General features: G+C 40.2%; 1 protein-coding gene across 5 annotated transcripts in view; it reads left to right on the plus strand.

Annotated features, from left to right (window-relative positions):
- Polr3b (RNA polymerase III subunit B) overlaps positions 1 to 18,806 on the plus strand; it is a 174,172-nt gene that overhangs the window by 64,108 nt on the left and 91,258 nt on the right. For all 5 annotated transcript variants that reach the window (XM_077109324.1, XM_076855062.2, XM_076855063.2 and 2 more), the window contains 6 exons: positions 7,140 to 7,340; positions 9,369 to 9,531; positions 10,671 to 10,824; positions 13,518 to 13,592; positions 14,111 to 14,209; positions 18,117 to 18,244. In XM_077109324.1, the coding sequence (XP_076965439.1) occupies positions 7,140 to 7,340; positions 9,369 to 9,531; positions 10,671 to 10,824; positions 13,518 to 13,592; positions 14,111 to 14,209; positions 18,117 to 18,244 (820 nt within the window). The remainder of the gene's footprint in view (positions 1 to 7,139; positions 7,341 to 9,368; positions 9,532 to 10,670; positions 10,825 to 13,517; positions 13,593 to 14,110; positions 14,210 to 18,116; positions 18,245 to 18,806) is intronic.

Here is an 18,806-nt window from a genome sequence, read left to right on the forward strand (position 1 = left end):
AGTTTTGTGGATTGGTTTCTGTGTCCTCTATTCTGTACCATTGGTCCACCCGCCTGTTTTGGTACCAGTACCATGCTGTTTTTGTTACTATTGCTCTGTAGTATAGTTTGAAGTCTGGTATAGCTATACCGCCTGATTCACACTTCCTGCTTAGCATTGTTTTTGCTATTCTGGGTCTTTTATTTTTCCATATGAATTTCATGATTGCTTTCTCTATTTCTACAAGAAATGCCGTTGGGATTTTGATTGGCATTGCATTAAACCTATAGAGAACTTTTGGTAATATCGCCATTTTGATGATGTTACTTCTACCTATCCATGAACAGGGTATATTTTTCCATCTTCTAAGATCTTCTTCTATTTCTCTCTTTAGGGTTCTGTAGTTTTCATTGTATAAGTCTTTCACCTCTTTTGTTAGGTTGATTCCCAAGTATTTTATTTTTTTTGAGGATATTGTGAATGGGGTGGTTGTCCTCATTTCCATTTCAGAGGATTTGTCGCTGATATACAGGAATGCCTTTGATTTATGCGTGTTGATTTTATAGCCTGCCACTTTGCTGAATTCATTTATTAGCTCTAATAGTTTCTTTGTAGACCCTTTTGGGTCTGCTAGGTATAGAATCATGTCATCTGCAAATAGTGATAATTTGAGTTCTTCTTTTCCTATTTTTATGCCTTTAATTTCTTTCGTCTGTCTCATTGCTCTGGCCAGTGATTCGAGAACTATGTTGAACAGAAGTGGTGAGAGAGGGCATCCCTGTCTTGTTCCAGATTTTAGAGGGAATGCCTTCAGTTTTTCTCCATTCAGAATGATGCTAGCCTGAGGCTTGGCATAGATTGCTTTTACAATATTGAGGTATGTTCCTGTTATCCCTATTTTTTCTAGAGTTTTGAACATAAAGGGATGCTGTACTTTGTCGAATGCTTTTTCCGCATCTATGGAGATGATCATATGGTTCTTATTTTTAAGCCTGTTGATGTGGTGAATAACATTTATTGATTTCCGTATATTGAACCAGCCTTGCATCCCAGGGATAAATCCTACCTGATCATGGTGCACAATTTTTTTGATATGTTTTTGTATCCGGTTCGCCAGAAGTTTATTGAGGATTTTTGCATCTAGGTTCATTAGAGATATTGGTCTGTAGTTTTCTTTCTTTGAAGTGTCTTTGTCTGGTTTAGGAATCAGGGTGATGTTGGCCTCATAGAATGAATTTGGAAGTTCTCCCTCTTTTTCTATTTCCTGAAATAGCTTGAAAAGTATTGGTATTAGTTCCTCTTTAAAGGTTTTGTAAAACTCTGCTGTATACCCATCCGGTCCTGGGCTTTTCTTAGTTGGTAGTCTTTTGATGGTATCTTCTATTTCCTCAATTGATATTGGTCTGTTTAGGTTGTCAATATCCTCCTGACTCAATCTGGGCAAATCATATGACTTAAGAAATTTATCGATGCCTTCACTATCTTCTATTTTATTGGAGTATAAGGATTCAAAATAGTTTCTGATAATCTTCTGTATTTCTGAAGTGTCTGTTGTGATATTGCCTTTTTCATCCCGTATGCTGGTAATTTGAGTTCTCTCTCTTCTTCACTTCGTTAGCGTGGCTAAGGGTCTGTCGATTTTATTTATTTTTTCAAAGAACCAACTTTTAGTTTTGTCAATTTTTTCAATTGTTTCTTTCGTTTCGATTTCATTAATTTCAGCTCTGATTTTAATTATTTCTTGTCTTCTACTTCTTTTGCTGTTGTTTTGCTCTTCTTTTTCTAGGATTTTGAGTTGAAGTATTAGATCATTTATTTGTTGGTTTTTTCTTTTTCTAAGGAATGAACTCCAAGCAATAAATTTTCCTCTTAGAACTGCTTTCAATGTGTCCCATAGATTCCGATATGTTGTGTCTGTGTTTTCATTTATCTCTAAGTATTTTTTAATTTCCTCCTTGATATCTTCTATAACCCATTGATCATTCAGTAACCTATTGTTCATTCTCCAAGTGATGCATGATTTTTCCTTACTTCTTTTATCGTTAATTTTCAATTTCATTCCATTATGGTCAGATAAGATGCATGGTATTATCTCTACTCCTTTATATTGTCTAAGAGTTGCCCTGTGACATAATATATGATCTATTTTTGAGAAGGATCCATGTGCTGCTGAGAAAAAAGTGTAACTGCTTGATGTTGGGTGGTATATTCTATATATGTCAATTAAGTCTAGGTTATTAATTGTGTTATTGAGCTCTATAGTTTCCTTATTCAACTTTTGTTTGGAAGATCTGTCCAGTGGTGAGAGAGGTGTGTTGAAGTCTCCCATGATTATTGTATGGTGGTCTATTAGACTCTTGAACTTGAGAAGAGTTTGTTTGATGAACATAGCTGCACCATTGTTTGGGGCATATATATTTATGATTGTTATGTCTTGTTGGTGTATGGTTCCCTTGAGAAGTATGTAGTGTCCCTCTTCATCCCTTTTGATTAACTTTGGCTTGAAATCTATTTTATTTGATATGAGTATGGACACTCCTGCTTGTTTCCGAAGTCCGTATGAGTGATATGATTTTTCCCAACCTTTCACCTTCAGTCTATGTATGTCTTTTCCTATCAAATGCGTCTCCTGAAGGCAGCATATTGTTGGGTCTTGTTTTGTGATCCATTCTACTAGCCTGTGTCTCTTAGTTGGTGAGTTTAAGCCATTAACATTTAGGGTTATTATTGAGATATGGGTTGTTCTTCCAGCCATATTTGTTTATTTATGTTACTAAACATGGTTTGTTTTCCTCTTTGATTTCCCCCCCCCCTTTACTGTACTACCTCCCGCTGTTGGTTTTCATTGATATTTTCCATTTCCTCTTCCTGTAATATTTTGCCGAGGATGTTTTGAAGAGATGGTTTTCTAGCTGCAAATTCTTTTAACTTTTGTTTATCATGGAAGGTTTTAATTTCATCTTCCATCCTGAAGCTTAATTTCGCGGGATACACGATTCTTGGTTGGAACCCATTTTCTTTCAGTGTTTGAAATATGTTATTCCAGGATCTTCTAGCTTTGAGAGTCTGTGTTGAAAGATCAGCTGTTATCCTGATTGGTTTACCCCTAAATGTAATCTGCTTCCTTTCTCTTGTAGCTTTTAAAATTCTCTCCTTATTCTGTATGTTGGGCATCTTCATTATAATGTGTCTAGGTGTGGATCTCTTATGATTTTGCACATTCGGCGTCCTGTAGGCTTCTAGGATTTGGGATTCTGTCTCGTTCTTCAAGTCTGGGAAGTTTTCTCGTATTATTTCGTTGAATAGATTGCTCATTCCTTTGGTTTGGACCTCAGTACCTTCCTGTATCCCAATGACTCTTAAGTTTGGTCTCTTTATGTTATCCCATATTTCTTGAATGTTCTGCTCATGGTTTCTTAACAGCTTTGCTGAGCTGTCTATGTTCTTCTCCAGTTGAAATACTTTGTCTTCATTGTCTGATGTTCTATCTTCTAAGTGTTCTACTCTGCTGGTAGTATTCTCAATTGAGTTTTTAAGTTGGTTTATTGTTTCCTGCATTTCCAGGATTTCTGTTTGTTTGTTTTTTATAACCTCTATCTCCCTGTATAATTGATCTTTTGCTTCTTGGATTTGTTTATGTAATTTATTGTCAAAGTGGTCGAAGTGGTCTTTCATTGTCTGATTTTGCTGTCTAATGTCTTCCTTGAGACTCCAGATCATCTGAAGCATGTATAACCTGAATTCTTTATCCGACATTCCATCTGCTGCAGATATTACCTCTTCTAAAGTTGAGTTGACCTGCATTGCTTGTGGTCCTTTCTTTCCTTGTCTTTTCATATTGATCGCGTTTCTTTCTGCTTGGTGAAACTGTTGTGTTATTGATTTTTCCCCCTATATATTTATATTGCTCTTGTATAGCTGCAAAGTCTCCCTCGCAGGCTTTGGCGGTGGTTCTGCCCCTCCTCCAATTGAGGCAATGTGCCTACCACGCCGGGAGGCCGCTGTGCCTGTACTTTCGATGGGCCTGTTCTTTCGGTGGTCACAGGTCCGCCTACCTTGCAGGCGTGAGCAGCGGCTTTGCCCCTCCGCTGGCCACTAGGCCTGTTCTGTCTGTCGGTTGCAGGTCTGTCTACCTAAAAGGCACTGGTGGTGGCTCTGCCCCTCCCCCAACCGGGGCGATGTATCTGGCGGGCCACTGGGCCTGTTTTGTCAGTGGTCACGGTTCCGCCTACCTTTCACGTGCGTGGAGCAGCTGTGTCCCTCCGAGAGTTGCTGGGCCTAACCTGCCGGTGGGTGGCAAGTGCGCCTACCTTGCAGGCCCGGGGGTGGCTCTGCCGCTCCGCGGGTTGCTGGGCCTGATATGCTGGTGAGACGCAGGTTTGCCTACCTTGCAGGTGCCTGGCGGCTCTGCCCCTCCCCCAACCGGGGCGGGGCGATGTGTCTGGCTGTCCTCTGAGCCTGTTCTGTTGGTGGTCAGGGTACTGCCTACCTAGCAGGCTCGTGGGGCAGCTGTGCCCCTCCGCAGTTTGTTGGGCCTGACCTGCTGGTGTGTGGCAAGTGCGCCTACCTTGCAGGCCCGGGGGTGGCTCTGCCGCTCCGCGGTTGCTGGGCCTGATCTGTTGGTGAGTCGCAGGTCTGTGTAACTTGCAGGCGCCCGGCGACTCTGCCCCTCCCCCAACTGGGGCGGGGCGATGTGTCTGGCCGGCCTCTGGGCCTGTTCTGTCGGTAGTCAGGGTTCTGCCTATCTAGCAGGCTCGTGGTGCAGCTGTGCCCCTCCGCAGTTTGTTGGGCCTGACCTGCCGGTGGGTGGCAAGTGCGCCTATCTTGCAGGCCCAGGGGTGGCTCTGCCGCTCCGCGGTTGCTGGGTCTGATCTGCTGGTGATTCGCAGGTCTGCCTAACTTGCAGGCGCCCGGCGGCTCTGCCCCTCCCCCAACCGGGGCGGGGCGATGTGTCTGGCCGGCCTCTGGGCCTGTTCTGTCGGTGGTCAGGGTTCTGCCTACCTAGCAGGCTCGTGGGGCAGCTGTGCCCCTCCACAGTTTGTTGGGCCTGACCTGCCGGTGGGTGGCAAGTGCGCCTACCTTGCAGGCCCGGGGGTGGCTCTGCCGCTCCGCGGGTTGCTGGTCCTGATATGCTGGTGAGACGCAGGTTTGCCTACCTTGCAGGCGCCTGGTGGCTCTGCCCCTCCCCCAACCGGGGCGGGGCGATGTGTCTGGCCGGCCTCTGGGCCTGTTCTGTCGGTGGTCAGGGTTCTGCCTACCTAGCAGGCTCGTGGGGTAGCTGTGCCCCTCCGCAGTTTGTTGGGCCTGACCTGCCGGTGGGTGGCAAATGGACCTAGCTTGCAGGCCCAGGGGTGGCTCTGCTGCTCCGTGGTTGCTGGGCCTGATCTGCTGGTGAGTCGCAGGTCTGCCTAACTTGCAGGCGCCCGGCAGCTCTGCCCCTCCCCCAACCGGGGCGGGGCGATGTGTCTGGCTGGCCTCTGGGCCTGCTCTGTCGGTGGTCAGGGTTCTGCCTACCTAGCAGGCTCGTGGGGCAGCTGTACCCCTCCGCAGATTGTTGGGCCTGACCTGCCGGTGGGTGGCAAGTGCCCCTACCTTGCAGGCCCGGGGGTGGCTCTGCCGCTCCGCGGTTGCTGGGCCTGATCTGCTGGTGATTCGCAGGTCTGCGTAACTTGCAGGCGCCCGGCGGCTCTGCCCCTTCCCCAATCTGAGCCATGTGTCTGGCAGTCCACTGGGCCTGTTTTGTCGGTGGTCACAGTTCCGCCTACCTTGCACACGCGTGGAGCAGCTGTTTCATTAGTGCCTGGGCACACTCTCCTTGTTTGCCTCCCTCAGGCCCTAAGTTTGTAGAGCTTGGGGCTGAGAACCCCCAGCAAATTTGCTTACCTTCTGGTAGCCACGCCCCCGTATCTGATGCAAGAGACCTCAGTTGTCAGCACTGGTGGGAGCGGTAGCTGGGAGTCCCGCGCCGCGCGGTTCCTGCCGGCTCCTGTGCCAGCGCCGCCGCGGCTCCCACCGGCTCCCGTGCCGCCCTCGGTCTGGCAATTGCGCTCACAGGAGAGCTGGGAGGGGCCCTTAAGTTTTCCCCGCTGATCTATAGCTGAAAGAGCTGTGAACAGTCAAAAAAAAAAAAAAGAAAACAGATGATGACGTCAGCTCTCCAAGATGGTGGTCGCTGGCTTCCTCTGTGGTCTGACCAATGTGGAGAACCGAATTGGATGGCTTCCTTCCCCGTCTCAAGCCCAGAATTCAGCTCTGAGTACAGTATTTGCACAGCTGGCGGGAGCCTGCAGAATCCGTAGCGCTGTATCTTTGCATTGTTATCTTACCGTCGTTTCCCAGCGAGCGCCGCAGACTCTGGCCGCGGTGCGATTTGCTGCATACGCAGCGTGACCCTCCGTGCGGACAAATCTCTCGCGTTTGAGCTCCAGTAGCAGGTCCTTATGCAATGGAAATCCTTCCTCTAGGTTTCGGAGCACCCCAATTTTGCTGGAAATTCCTAACAAGCTAGCTTTTATCCATTCTACCTTGTCTTTTTCCTGCTCAGTGACGCAGTACACGGGAGTGCTGCACTCCTTTCGCAGCCATCTTCCTCTCGATCTCTCTCTCTCTTTTAAAAAAATATGAACATATATAATTTTTTGATTCCTCAGACCTGATGAAGAAAGCTACAGTGTATTCATTATTTCTAATAACTGCTATGAGTCATTTTTCTGTTGCTGTATTTTCCTCTAATTAAGACTAACTTTGGAAGACATCCAAATAATAGTGTATTTCAACATGAAATTATCTCTTTGAGCTTCAAACTCATTTTACCTTTGATCAGCTGACTTATTGCCTCCAGTGGACCCTTGGGTTAAACTGACATGTTCCACGTGTGAGTTTTTCAGATGACAACTACACTGACATGATAGGGTTGAAAGAGTGAAGCATTCTGAGATGGTTGCTATACATAGTTTGTGTTCATCATATTCCTGGAAAGCCTCAGCAAGTAGCTGCATAAGTTTTAATTTTAATTGTGACATTTTGATTTAGAAATAAATATCCTGGCTTTAATTTTATGAGCAAGCAGTTCCTCTTCTGAACTTCTCAGAGTGACTCCTCAGATTCAGGCAGCATATGAAAGGGTTACTGGTAGTCTCATGTCTGTCATTTTTCTACAGGGAAATTGGTCTCTAAAGAGATTTAAAATGGACCGTCAAGGTGTGACCCAAGTCTTGTCACGCTTGTCATACATATCTGCACTGGGCATGATGACAAGAATCTCTTCCCAGTTTGAAAAAACCAGAAAAGTGAGTGGTCCTCGCTCCCTCCAGCCATCTCAGTGGGGAATGCTCTGTCCTTCAGACACTCCTGAAGGAGAGGTAAGGCACCTGTGTACAGTGTCAGAGGGCATACTTGTTCTAGTCTGGGGCTGGGGATTCTTCTTCTGCTCTCATTCTCCAGCCCATGTCTTTTTCTTAGATTAACCACTTATCTGGCAAGAAATAATGATGTAATTTGTTAAGACTATATCAATATCATTTCAAAATCAGTGTCTGCAGAAGTATTTGATAAAGAAATCCATGGTCCACATTGATTTTGCCTATTATAGTTTATCCCAAGAACCAGTCATATGAAGAGTGGATTAGAACCTGAAGGACAATTGAGAGACCCATCACTTTTTTTTTTTAATTGGTTGTTCAAAACATTACAAAGCTCATGACATATCATCTTTCATACATTTAACTCAAGTGGGTTATGAACTCCCATTTTTACCCCAAATACAAATTGCAGAATCACATCGGTTACACATTCACATTTTTACATAATGGCATATTAGTTACTGTTGTATTCTGCTACCTTTCCTATCCCCTACTATCCCCACTCCCCTCCCCTCCAATCTTCCCTCTCTACCTCATCTTTTGATGCTCAAATGGATTTCTTTTTGAATAGCTTTTTATTTCCTTCAGATGTGCTTAGAGGACATTGTGTACTCAGGTGTAGCTAACTAAGCACGTGCAGTCCAAAACCTGATAATTCTGACTCACTTAGTGCCGTTACCTAAATGCCAAACAAAGGGGCTTACTCCCATTCCTCCCTGTGACATGACCCCTTTCTCCTTTGCATTACCATTGTTAGTTTCTCTTGCTTCCATTTCTTTTAAATCAAACCTCCAAAGAAGGAAGGTTTACCATTGTACCTCAGGCTTCTAACATGGAGTCTCATTTAGAATGGAGGCCCCATAAATATATACTGAATGAATAAATAAGTTAATTTATGACCAGTAAAAAAATGTCAGTTCCAAAATATAACAAATGTTATGATTTGAGAGGGGTAGAAAATAGGATTCTATGCACTTGTGATTTTTAAAAACTCTTCTCCCAGTATGGTAATTCACATAAATTGGTACAGTTTTCAAATTTGCATGAGTTAAACATCTTGAGCTTTGGAGCACTGTGTTTCTCAGAGATTCCTTCAGCTAACTTTATTAAGTGGCTAAGTGGCTATTTTGTGCATATAGAAAATGGTTTCCAAGAATTGAAGTTACAGTCTTTAGGTGTCACCCGTGTCCTGAGTGTTTTCTGCTTTTGCTATGTTTTTTCTTATTGATAATTTTGTTGTAGATTTTTGGGGTTGTATAAAAGTCAAAAAGTTCTTGTTATTTTTTTATCATGAAATAATTTGACATGCAAAAATAGTACAAAGACTTTCCATAGTCTTACACCTAGATTCCCCAATGTGAGCATTTTATGTAATCTTATCACAGTTATTGACCTCATGAAATCAACATTAGTGACAATGCGATAGACTGTAGACCTTGTTCAGATTTCCCCCAGTTGTCCCAACAATGTCTGTTTCTGATCCAGGTCATTTGTTGCCTTAGTCACCATGCCTCCTGAGTCCCTTTCAGTCTGGAGCAGTCCTTTAGTCTTTCTTTGCCTCTCATGACCAAAAAACTTTATAGAGTTCTGGCCAGTTATTCTGTAGAAAGTCTCTCTTTTCCTGCCAGAAGTTTTCTGTTTTTGTGTAGCTAGATTTATTATTGTTTTTCTTTACTCTTTTCCTATATTATATCATTGTAATGACTTTGATATTCTACTCTCTGGGAAAAATAGTTTCTATAATGTTTCTTTCCTTTTTTTGTACATTTATGGTATCATTATCTGTAATTGCAAATATACTGTGCTGAGCATTTATGTGGCTACATCTGTTTTACATCCTTTCTTGTTACCTGAGTATAAATTTCTCTGGGCAAAAGGACATGTACATTTTAAGTTCTTTTTGAAAATTACCAAAATGTCCATTACGAGGTTATACTGCTTTATATTGCCACCAGCAGAGTAGTGAGCTATTTTCAGACACACACTGTACTAATATTCGTTCTTAGAAATGATTGTCTTATGTTTTAGGCCTGCGGTTTGGTTAAAAATTTGGCCCTTATGACACACATCACAACTGATATGGAAGATGGACCCATTGTTAAATTAGCCAGTAACTTGGGAGTAGAAGATGTGAATTTATTATGTGGAGAAGAGCTCTCTTACCCAAATGTGTTTCTCGTCTTTCTCAATGGTGGGTATATTATAGAGACATGTTCATCCTTAATAACCTGTTGGAGTAGGGAAGGAGTCAATTAATATCCTTATATTTAAATCACTGGGCCTAGAAGGACCTTGATTTAAGGGTGGAAGGAAGACAGTGATTCTACTGGCTGCATTATCCAAAGTTCTGAGAGGACACAGCTATGTGAGTGAAGGGTAACACTGCAAAGACTGACTGCTTTCTCCCTCTTGCAGCTGCTAACATATTTACAGTGGAATAAGGTTCAGCATGGTACCTTAAATATCTGAGTCACCCTGTAAAATAACCAGGTCAGCCCTTACAGTGAGTTGAATGTATTCAGCCATTTGATCCTGGATATGTTAGCAGCCTGTGTCAAGAAGTTCCCTTTCTTCTGACCCACTTTCACATACCTCTTCCTGCCTCCTTCAGAGCCCACCAGAGGCTGGGCAGTAGGGCGCCCGTCCTTTCTCCTTTTGACTTGGTGGTTTGTGTGCCTGCCTGATGTGCTCACCCCTGACCACTTAGGTCATGTCCTTCTCTTCTCCCCAATTAGGGAGCCACTAACCCTTGCAGGTAGGGCCTGCCAAGGGAGAGTCAGGACCTCAACAGGGCTGTTAACAATCTACCTTCTCCAGTAAATCCAAGAAGCTAACAGTGCATGAACTCTTGGCCTGTACTCTGTCCTGGTGCCTCTGAATCCTCTTGAAAATGGGAGAAAAGCCCAGTGTCTTCATTTCATAGATGCTGAGCAGATGAGCAGTCACTAGGTGTGGGGCAGAATCCTCAGCACTTTCAACTCATTCATCTTCTTAATCTCCCCTTGGAAGTGATAGAGCCAGTGGGTACACGCTGGTGGTGTGGACCCACATGTACACTCACAACACTGTGCTGGCAGATGAGAACAGTGAAATTCACTTGCACTGCTCCTCAGCCAGTGTGTGATAGGACTGGCCCTGGATTCCAGGGCCCCAGGTTGGCCTTGACTGTTCCCTGTGCTGCTTCCCTCAGCCTATGGATGGCCACATGTTAATAACTATTTTCAAATGACTATTCAGTATTCCTGTGTTGGGTAAATATTTTATATGAGATTAGGTTTATATTTTGTTCCTGTCTTACCTCTTCTTACTTCTTTTACTTCTTTTGCTTAGGTAACATTCTGGGTGTCATTCGAGATCATAAAAAGCTAGTGAATACATTTCGACTGATGCGAAGAGCAGGATATATCAATGAATTTGTTTCCATCTCAACAAATCTTACAGATCGGTGTGTTTATATTTCCTCTGATGGAGGAAGACTGTGCAGGTATATATTGCTAGAAGAGTCTCTTTATATTAACTTTTGAAATAAATTGACTTATTTTTGAAGCTTCTTTTTCCTTCTTCAATGTTAAGATACATTTAATTCAGTTAATAAACGTTTCAAAGATTAATGGGAGACTATTGTTGCCCTCAGAGAGTTCAGTCTGCTGGGAGAATAGAAATAATTATTATTAATGATAATCAACTGTACTATTAATAAATGTTAGTCACTACTTATTATTTTAATGGATATACTTATATATAAGGCTCTAACTACATTCAACCCTATAAGGTTGAATTATTATTTTCATTTAGCAAATGAGGAAATTGGGATAGTCTATGAAGTATTCCTGAGTAACTTACCCAGAGCTAGAGAATGGTGGAGTCAAGTTTTTAATGGGAATTCCTTAGAAGTCCCTTGACTCTAACAGTCATGATTTTACCCTCTGTATTCCACTGCTACAAACTGCTTTAAAAGATTAATAGGATTGTGTTAGTTGGGTATAGGGGAAATGAAGAAAGGCTGAGGAAAAGCAAGAATTTAAAAAATTACATTAGAACTAATGGAAAGTAGGTTAATATTGTTCATTCAGCAAATATTTATTAAGGATTTGTTATGCACAGGTACTGTCCAGCAGCTGGAAGTACAGTGATGAATATGATATAGTACCTGGTCTTTGGGGGACATGCAGGGGCATCAGTTGAGGTCATTATGGCGTTTAAGAAGCCTTTACTTATTTTCTAGTTTTAATTTTTCAACTCCTGATGATGTTAGGTATAAGGCAGTGAGCTAGCAATAGTTGGAAAGCAGAACTGGAAGAGCGGACTGCCATTGTCTGTCTGTCCCTCATCCTTTTCTCCTTCTAGTTATACTATATTCTCCTTTGGGGACTGCCCCTCCCTACTGCATACAGTGGGAAGGCTTTCCTTGCCTAGCAAAAGGTCAGGTATGAGATCCATGTGAAGCCAGTCATACTCCCTCATCAGATTCATCAGTTGAATTCAAGTAGAATAAATCAAGGGAGGCAAGTAGTTGACATGCTGCCAGTGCCCCATGCAAGAGTCTGCCTATTACTCCTTTCTTTCTGGATCCTTGTAGCTGCTGTGATTCCTGTTCTTTCTATGCCTGAGCATTTCTCCTTTTTCTTTGATTCTTGTCCGTCCAGTAAATTCTTAGTTTTTCCAGTAAATTCCATGTTGCTTAAATTAGCAAGAATAAGTTTCTCTTAAATATACCTGAGAATGATATGTGTTCAATCTTATCTTGCCAGTTATTGATTTGTGTGACTCTGAGTATAATATACAAGTCTGAGCCTTGGTTTCCTTGGCTGTAAAATGGAAATAGTAAAGCCTTCCTAGGATTATCCTGAGAATAACTGGCAAGGTGTGGTAAGTTCTTGTAGGGTGCTAATCACATATAATGTGCTTAACAACATGGCCTCATTAGTGGCAGGAAAAACAATGACATGTTCCAGGTTGGCTTTTTAAATGATTTTTCTCTTTCGTTACATTCAGCATAATTAAGAATATTCTAAAACAAAACAAGTTTTTTTTAGTTTTTTTTTTTTTTTTTTAGCAGTAATTTTACAAAGGCAGACAATACATATGGCAGGAAAAATAGCGGGCTTTATTGAGTTAGTGATCTCTCTCTTCAATTCCTGTGTCTGCCTTCACTTCTGAGTCTTAACCTGAGATATGCTGCAGCCCTCCCATGTGATATCAGGTCACTCTGCTTCCCTCCAGTGAATAAGCCAGAATTTCAAGGTACTGTTGATTTTCATGAAAAGCTCACCCAGTTCACTTTTCAACAGCTCATGTTCCCCTTTTGTGATTATGCAGATCCTCTTCTTAACAGTTTAAAGTGCTCATTAGTCCTCACATAGTTATTTGGGCTTCAGGGTACAGTGCACAAGTGTCGACTGGTTTCTTGCTTCTCTATGTGAGAGCTGCTGTCCAAATAGCAACGGCCCTTGACGTTTCCATGCTGCATGCCATCCTTTGTGTCAGTGTTTCCTCGCAGTGGCGAAGCCCTCTTCGGCAAGTCACTACTGACAGTTACAGGTTAATCTACCCAAGTGCTCTTTCTACCTTCCACCCAGTATGCCAGTGCAGATCATGGAGTAAGGAAGCCTCATTCTTTGCAAAAGTAGAGCCACTTGTTTTTGTCAAGAATAATTAAAGTAACCTATTAGTCTATCTCAGTGATGCTTATCCTAAATCAGACCGTTCCAGAACATCTGGGTATTCATCATTATATCCTCACAACAAATGCCATCATTACCCTTGGTGATAGTGTTTTGTTGCCAGCTAGCTTTATGGGTTTACAGCAGTTTCCCCTTACTTGTGGGTGGCGAGTTCCAAGACCCTCTGATACATTTAGAGTTTTAAAAAATATGCAATGTGACATAAAGTTTTCATTTCCTTTCTAGACTTTGTTGAGTATCGTTTTTGTGTTGCCTTTTCATTTAAAACTGTGTGTGTATGTGGGTGGTGTGTATTTGTGTTTAAGAGAACACCTGTGTGCATGCAGGTAGAGGCCCCTGTGTGGTCATATATGCCAAAATTAGTGTTCTCAAGCAATCTATGAATAACTTTGATCATTTCTACATTTTCCCTTATTTCATTAAAACAGATATTACTTGCTGGTATAACTCTTCTGTGAAATTACTATTAAGTTGTTATTTTTTTCCTTCCTAGACCTTACATAATTGTTAAGAAACAGAAGCCAGCAGTCACAAATAAGCATATGGAAGAGCTGGCTCAGGGGTACAGGTAAATGGTCAGAAGTAAAAATAATGTTATTTGATTTGTTGTTCTTTTAAGTAAAGTACATTTTCATTTTTGATCTCTTAATTCCTCCCCATCAAATATACCAGTCTGTTTAAAAAAAAAAAGTCTTTTTCTCCATATGAAGTTGCTTGGACATGGTAAAATACTTACCAGGTTAAATTGAAAGTCTTGGTGTAATTTCTACACTAAAAGTTTTTAGTGAGAAAAGAACTTACATTGATGTATATACTGTGGGTCTTTCATTATGTGGAGTTTCTGAAGTCAAATATTTTACAAGTGAAAACCATATTAGCAAAAATCAGATACACTTAATGTTTTTATCTCAGTGATTGGTGATCACACTGTGATCCAAGAATAACCTGTTTCAAGTATCTCAGTATATTAATTCTGGGAGAGAAAGGTGCCTTGGGCCAAGTGAAAGCCAGTATCTTCTGTTGTTATATAAAATGTTTCAATAAAATGCTCTTTTGTAATGTCCCTTTTTATCATTATTTTCCCAGGAATTTTGAAGATTTCTTACATGAGAGTCTGGTAGAATATTTAGATGTGAATGAAGAAAATGATTGTAACATTGCACTCTATGAACATACAATTAATAAGTAAGTAGAATCTGTAGCAACTTTAATTAAAACCTTTTCTGACCATAGACACTGCCTTCTTTCCATTGTCCTCCCATTCTGTCGTGTACACCTATAGTAGAAAACTGTTAGAGGTGCACTGTTGTGTCGTGAAGCATACCTGTGACTGTCCCAATCAAAGGTACCACGAAGTTGCTTTAGACTTACTTATCTTTAGACTTACTTATCTTTCCAGGCCGTGTGGCATTTAGTGTGTGTTTTTCTGAAAGAAATCATTTTTCTGATTTTAACATTTAATTACTGTAAAAATTGAAGTAATTAATCAGGCTACACGAAAATGGATTTCTTTCTTCTAGAAAGAATTTTATCAGTGGACATCTGAATTCTTATTGTCAGAGCAGGAATTCCCTATAAAGATATCTCTAAGCATGAGATGAACTTGAGATGGTAATATGCTCATAGTGTTTTCTCCTTCATGTTACTCAAGCTAAAAATGTGGGTTTCAGTTCAGCTACTCTCCCTGCCCATATCCACAACATTTCCTTGGCTTGTAATGTAAGCCTTCAAAATTCGCCCACAATCCAGGCTCTTACCACCACAGTCTGCCACCCTAGTCCATGTCATTGCTTGCCTGGACTCTTGCAGAAGTCTCCTGACTATTGTTCCCTGTGTCCCTATTCAGCCTGTTCCTCATAGAATAGTGTGCTCATGTCACATCTCTTCTCACATCCCCTGAAATTCTTCGTAGAGTCCTTAGGTTCTTGCACATCTGCCCACGCTGTTTTCATCCTGCAGCAGCCTCCTCTTCCTCCCCTCAGTCAGTTTCACCCACACTGGCTTCTCCTGAAGATGCTCCTGGCATGCTGTGCCTCAGCACCTTTGCTGCCTAGAATTTCTCTCCCTTTCCCTCCCCCGCACACCTACATGGATTCACTGTTTCATCTCCAGGTTCACCCAGGTGTCACCTTTTTGTGAGTCTTCTGACTAACTTGTTTTAAAATTGAAACTCCTCTATCTCTAAATACCCTGTTCCCTGCTTAATTTTTATACTGTTTATTTTCTAGTCTTACTACTATAGAGCAAAAGTTGTGTCTTGCTAGTTTATATGTATGTGGTCTTTTCCCCTCCACTGTAAGCTTCATGAGGCTGAGTTTTATTTTTGTCTTTTGTTTGAGGCTGAGTTTTTTTAATCTCTTTTTTCATTGCTATAAATGCTTATGACTATTAGGATTACCCAATCATTGAACTATTTCGCACATAAAATTCATCTTATTTAAAAAATATAAAAATTGCTGTATTATTGAACTTATAAAGTTTTTTGAAGTGTAGAAATGCATAAAGTAAAAACAATAAATTCCCTTCCTTCCTTATTCCAACAGACTCCACTCTGCTCAAGTAGATAGTGCTAATAGTTTGATCTTTGTTTTCTAGATATTTTTCTAAATGAGTATAAAAATACATAAGCTGATCCCCCACAATGCATATATTCAAGACACTGGTAACATGTTTTCAGTGGCTTAACTTTTAAACTTAATAGTGTCTTTTGGACATTTTCCATATTAATGCATGTATATGTATTTGAATATATGTATAAATTATTATTTTTCTGTTTATTATTAGAGTATCTTCCTTCACATATGTAGTTTATTTAGTTTGTTCCCTGTTAATAGAATATTTAGGTTTTTTTCTAATTTTTCCCCAATTATAAGCAATAAGTTATTTACTTTTAATTTAAAGTGAATTTATGCACGTTGGAAGAGAAATCTCCTAACTCCTGTTCAGAACAGAAACTTATGGTGGTTATGATTTTAAAGTAAATAATTTTCCTTTTTTGTAAAATTAGAACTCAGAGTGTTTAGCACCACATAAAATTATTAGAAACTACGTGATCTTGAATATGTTGCTGTCCTGATAAAAGAAAAATTCTTTGATGTTTTCCTTTGGTTTTCTCTTTTAAACTCAACTCAGTCTTTACATCTGAAAAGTAGTTTTATTTCCATGGGGAATGTCAGCCTGGCTATTAATGGAATAAATATTTAAAATAAACTCTGTTTTATTCTGTCCTATAAAATGTAACTTTAAGCCCATGTTCTTGAAAACACAAAACAAAACCTACAACCCTTTCCTATCCTGCTGACAGGAGGCCCAAGGTAATGACAGAATGGAGCTTTGCCAGGTCCTAAGGAAAACAATTTCTTCAACCAAGAGCTACTCAGAAAGTACCCACTCTCACCACACTAGGAACATATTTTAATATATGAGTATTAAAAGAAAAATGAATGGATAAATGAATAAGTAGAAAATCTTGGGCCAGATACATCACAACTAAATTTCTATGACAGATTAGGACCTAGTTTCTTGAAATCACTTCTCTCCATGGGACTATCAACCACCGAAATGTTAGGGTTCCACCTTCCAATCACTTGAGGTTAGAAGACCATGGATTCTGAGTGTGATACTTGTTACTGTCAGCAAAGGCCTAAGAATAATTTGGCTCCTCCTTCCTATTGAAATATCTGAGGTGCTTTGTCATTTAATCAAAAACTGGGTTTTCTGCAGAAATGTGTTATGAAAGTAACTAAGATTCTGGCACCTATGAGATGAACTCTTCTCTTTTGCTTAAAACCTATAGCAATACTGTCCAATAAAAATATAATGCAAGCCACTGATACAACTTCAAATTTTCTAGTAGCCACATTTAAAAAGTTAGAAGAAACAGGTGAAATTAATAATAAATATTTTAACTTAACTCAGTATATTCAAAATACTATCACATCAACATGTAATCAGTGTAAGAATCCTAAAATATTTTACTTTCTTTTTTCTACTACAAGTGTTCAAAATCTGATGTGCATTTATAGTGTGCATATCTCATCTTGGATGTTAAATTTCATCAGAAATACTCAATGTAATCTGATTTCATAACATTTTAGTTGCAAAAGTAGATTCATAAATGTAAGCTACTGTGAACATAATTAGAAGGTTTTAAATAATCAGTTGAGGGGCTGGGGCTGTAGTTCAGTGGTAAAGTGCTTGCCTCAAATGTGTGAGGCACTGGGTTCGATCCTCAGCACCACATAAAAATAAATATACTGTATGTTTATCTACAACTAAATAAATATTTTTTAAAAAAATAATCAGTTGAGTTTTTAAATGTAAATTTGTTTCAAATTTTTAAATAAGTAAAATAAAAAATTTATTTCCTCAGTCACAATGGCCTAACATTTCAAGTGCAAAGTAGCCATAGTTAGCTGGACACAGTGACATACACCTGTAATCCCAGAGGCTTGAGAGGGTAAGGCAGAAGGATCACGATTTCAAAGCCAGACTCAGCAAAAGTGAGGTACTGAGCAACTCAGTGAGACCCTGTCTCTAAGTCAAGTACAAAATAGTGCTGGGGTTGTGGCTCAGTGATCAAGTGCCCCTGAGTTCAATCCCCATTAACTATCCTCCCCCTCAAAAAAAGTAGCCATAGTTAGTGAGTGATTATGCTTTTAGTCCTCATACAGTGTCCTTAAAGGGGGTATGTGCCTCTCTAACGTGACAGCCTTCTCATTGATAATGTGACAGCCTACCCATCCATATGCATATTACTAATACTGTATTTCTGTATTAAACATACTGGTTTCTCTATATATTATATATTAATAGTATGTTATAATAATGCTTTATTTTTTATGTATGCAATTCTATGCTGTCTCCCTTTTCTTGTATGTCTATCACTAATTCAGTTTTTATAATAATAGAAATTTTTAAGTTCTTAAGTTTTATTGTATTTTATTTAAGTATGTTTTTATTTTTCAGTTTTGCTAGCATCAAAATGTACAATCTTATAAATTCCTGGGAGAACTAGATAAAGATATTTTTATACTCTTTAAGAGACATTGATTTTAGTGCTTGACTCAGATGTCTAATTTTTGATTGGTAGAGATACCACCCACTTGGAGATTGAACCCTTCACTCTTCTTGGTGTTTGTGCTGGCCTGATCCCATATCCTCATCATAACCAGTCCCCAAGAAACACCTATCAGTGTGCCATGGGGAAACAAGCCATGGGTAAGATATCTTTCTCAAGCTTGATTTTAAATACTTGCAGGAAAGACTTACATTTTTATTCTTCACTAGTAGCATGTATTTGGTTCTATCAGGCATTGGTGATGCCTGAAAGTTGCCTGTGGAACTTGCAGTGCTTGCAGGAGCCCTGTCCTGATTAAAATTTAAAACAGAATTTCAGAAAATCGCTCTGAACTTGTTTCCTTAACAGAGTGACATATAATAAATATCACAGAATTAAAAGCAAGTAAATATGAAGAACAAAGTTCTACAAAATCTAAATTGTTAACTCAGAGAAATGGGAGAAAGCAAAAAAAACTCAAGGTGAAGGGAGGAGGCAGAGAGAAAATAAAGATGCACATTATGTGCTAGAATGTAACTAGGATTTGTCTGGGTGATAATCATTAAACTCATTATATCCTTGTAGTTGCCTCTGCATCTCCTAAAACTACTACACCTAATCTGAGTTCATTTTCCTTCCTTTATATTTTCCTTTTTTTCATCTCTCCATCTACTAATTTATCTATCAGTCTATCCATTCATCATCCAACCATTCATCACATTT

This window comes from Callospermophilus lateralis, chromosome 4, assembly GCF_048772815.1.
Source record: "Callospermophilus lateralis isolate mCalLat2 chromosome 4, mCalLat2.hap1, whole genome shotgun sequence".
Classification (NCBI taxonomy): Eukaryota; Metazoa; Chordata; class Mammalia; order Rodentia; family Sciuridae; genus Callospermophilus; species Callospermophilus lateralis.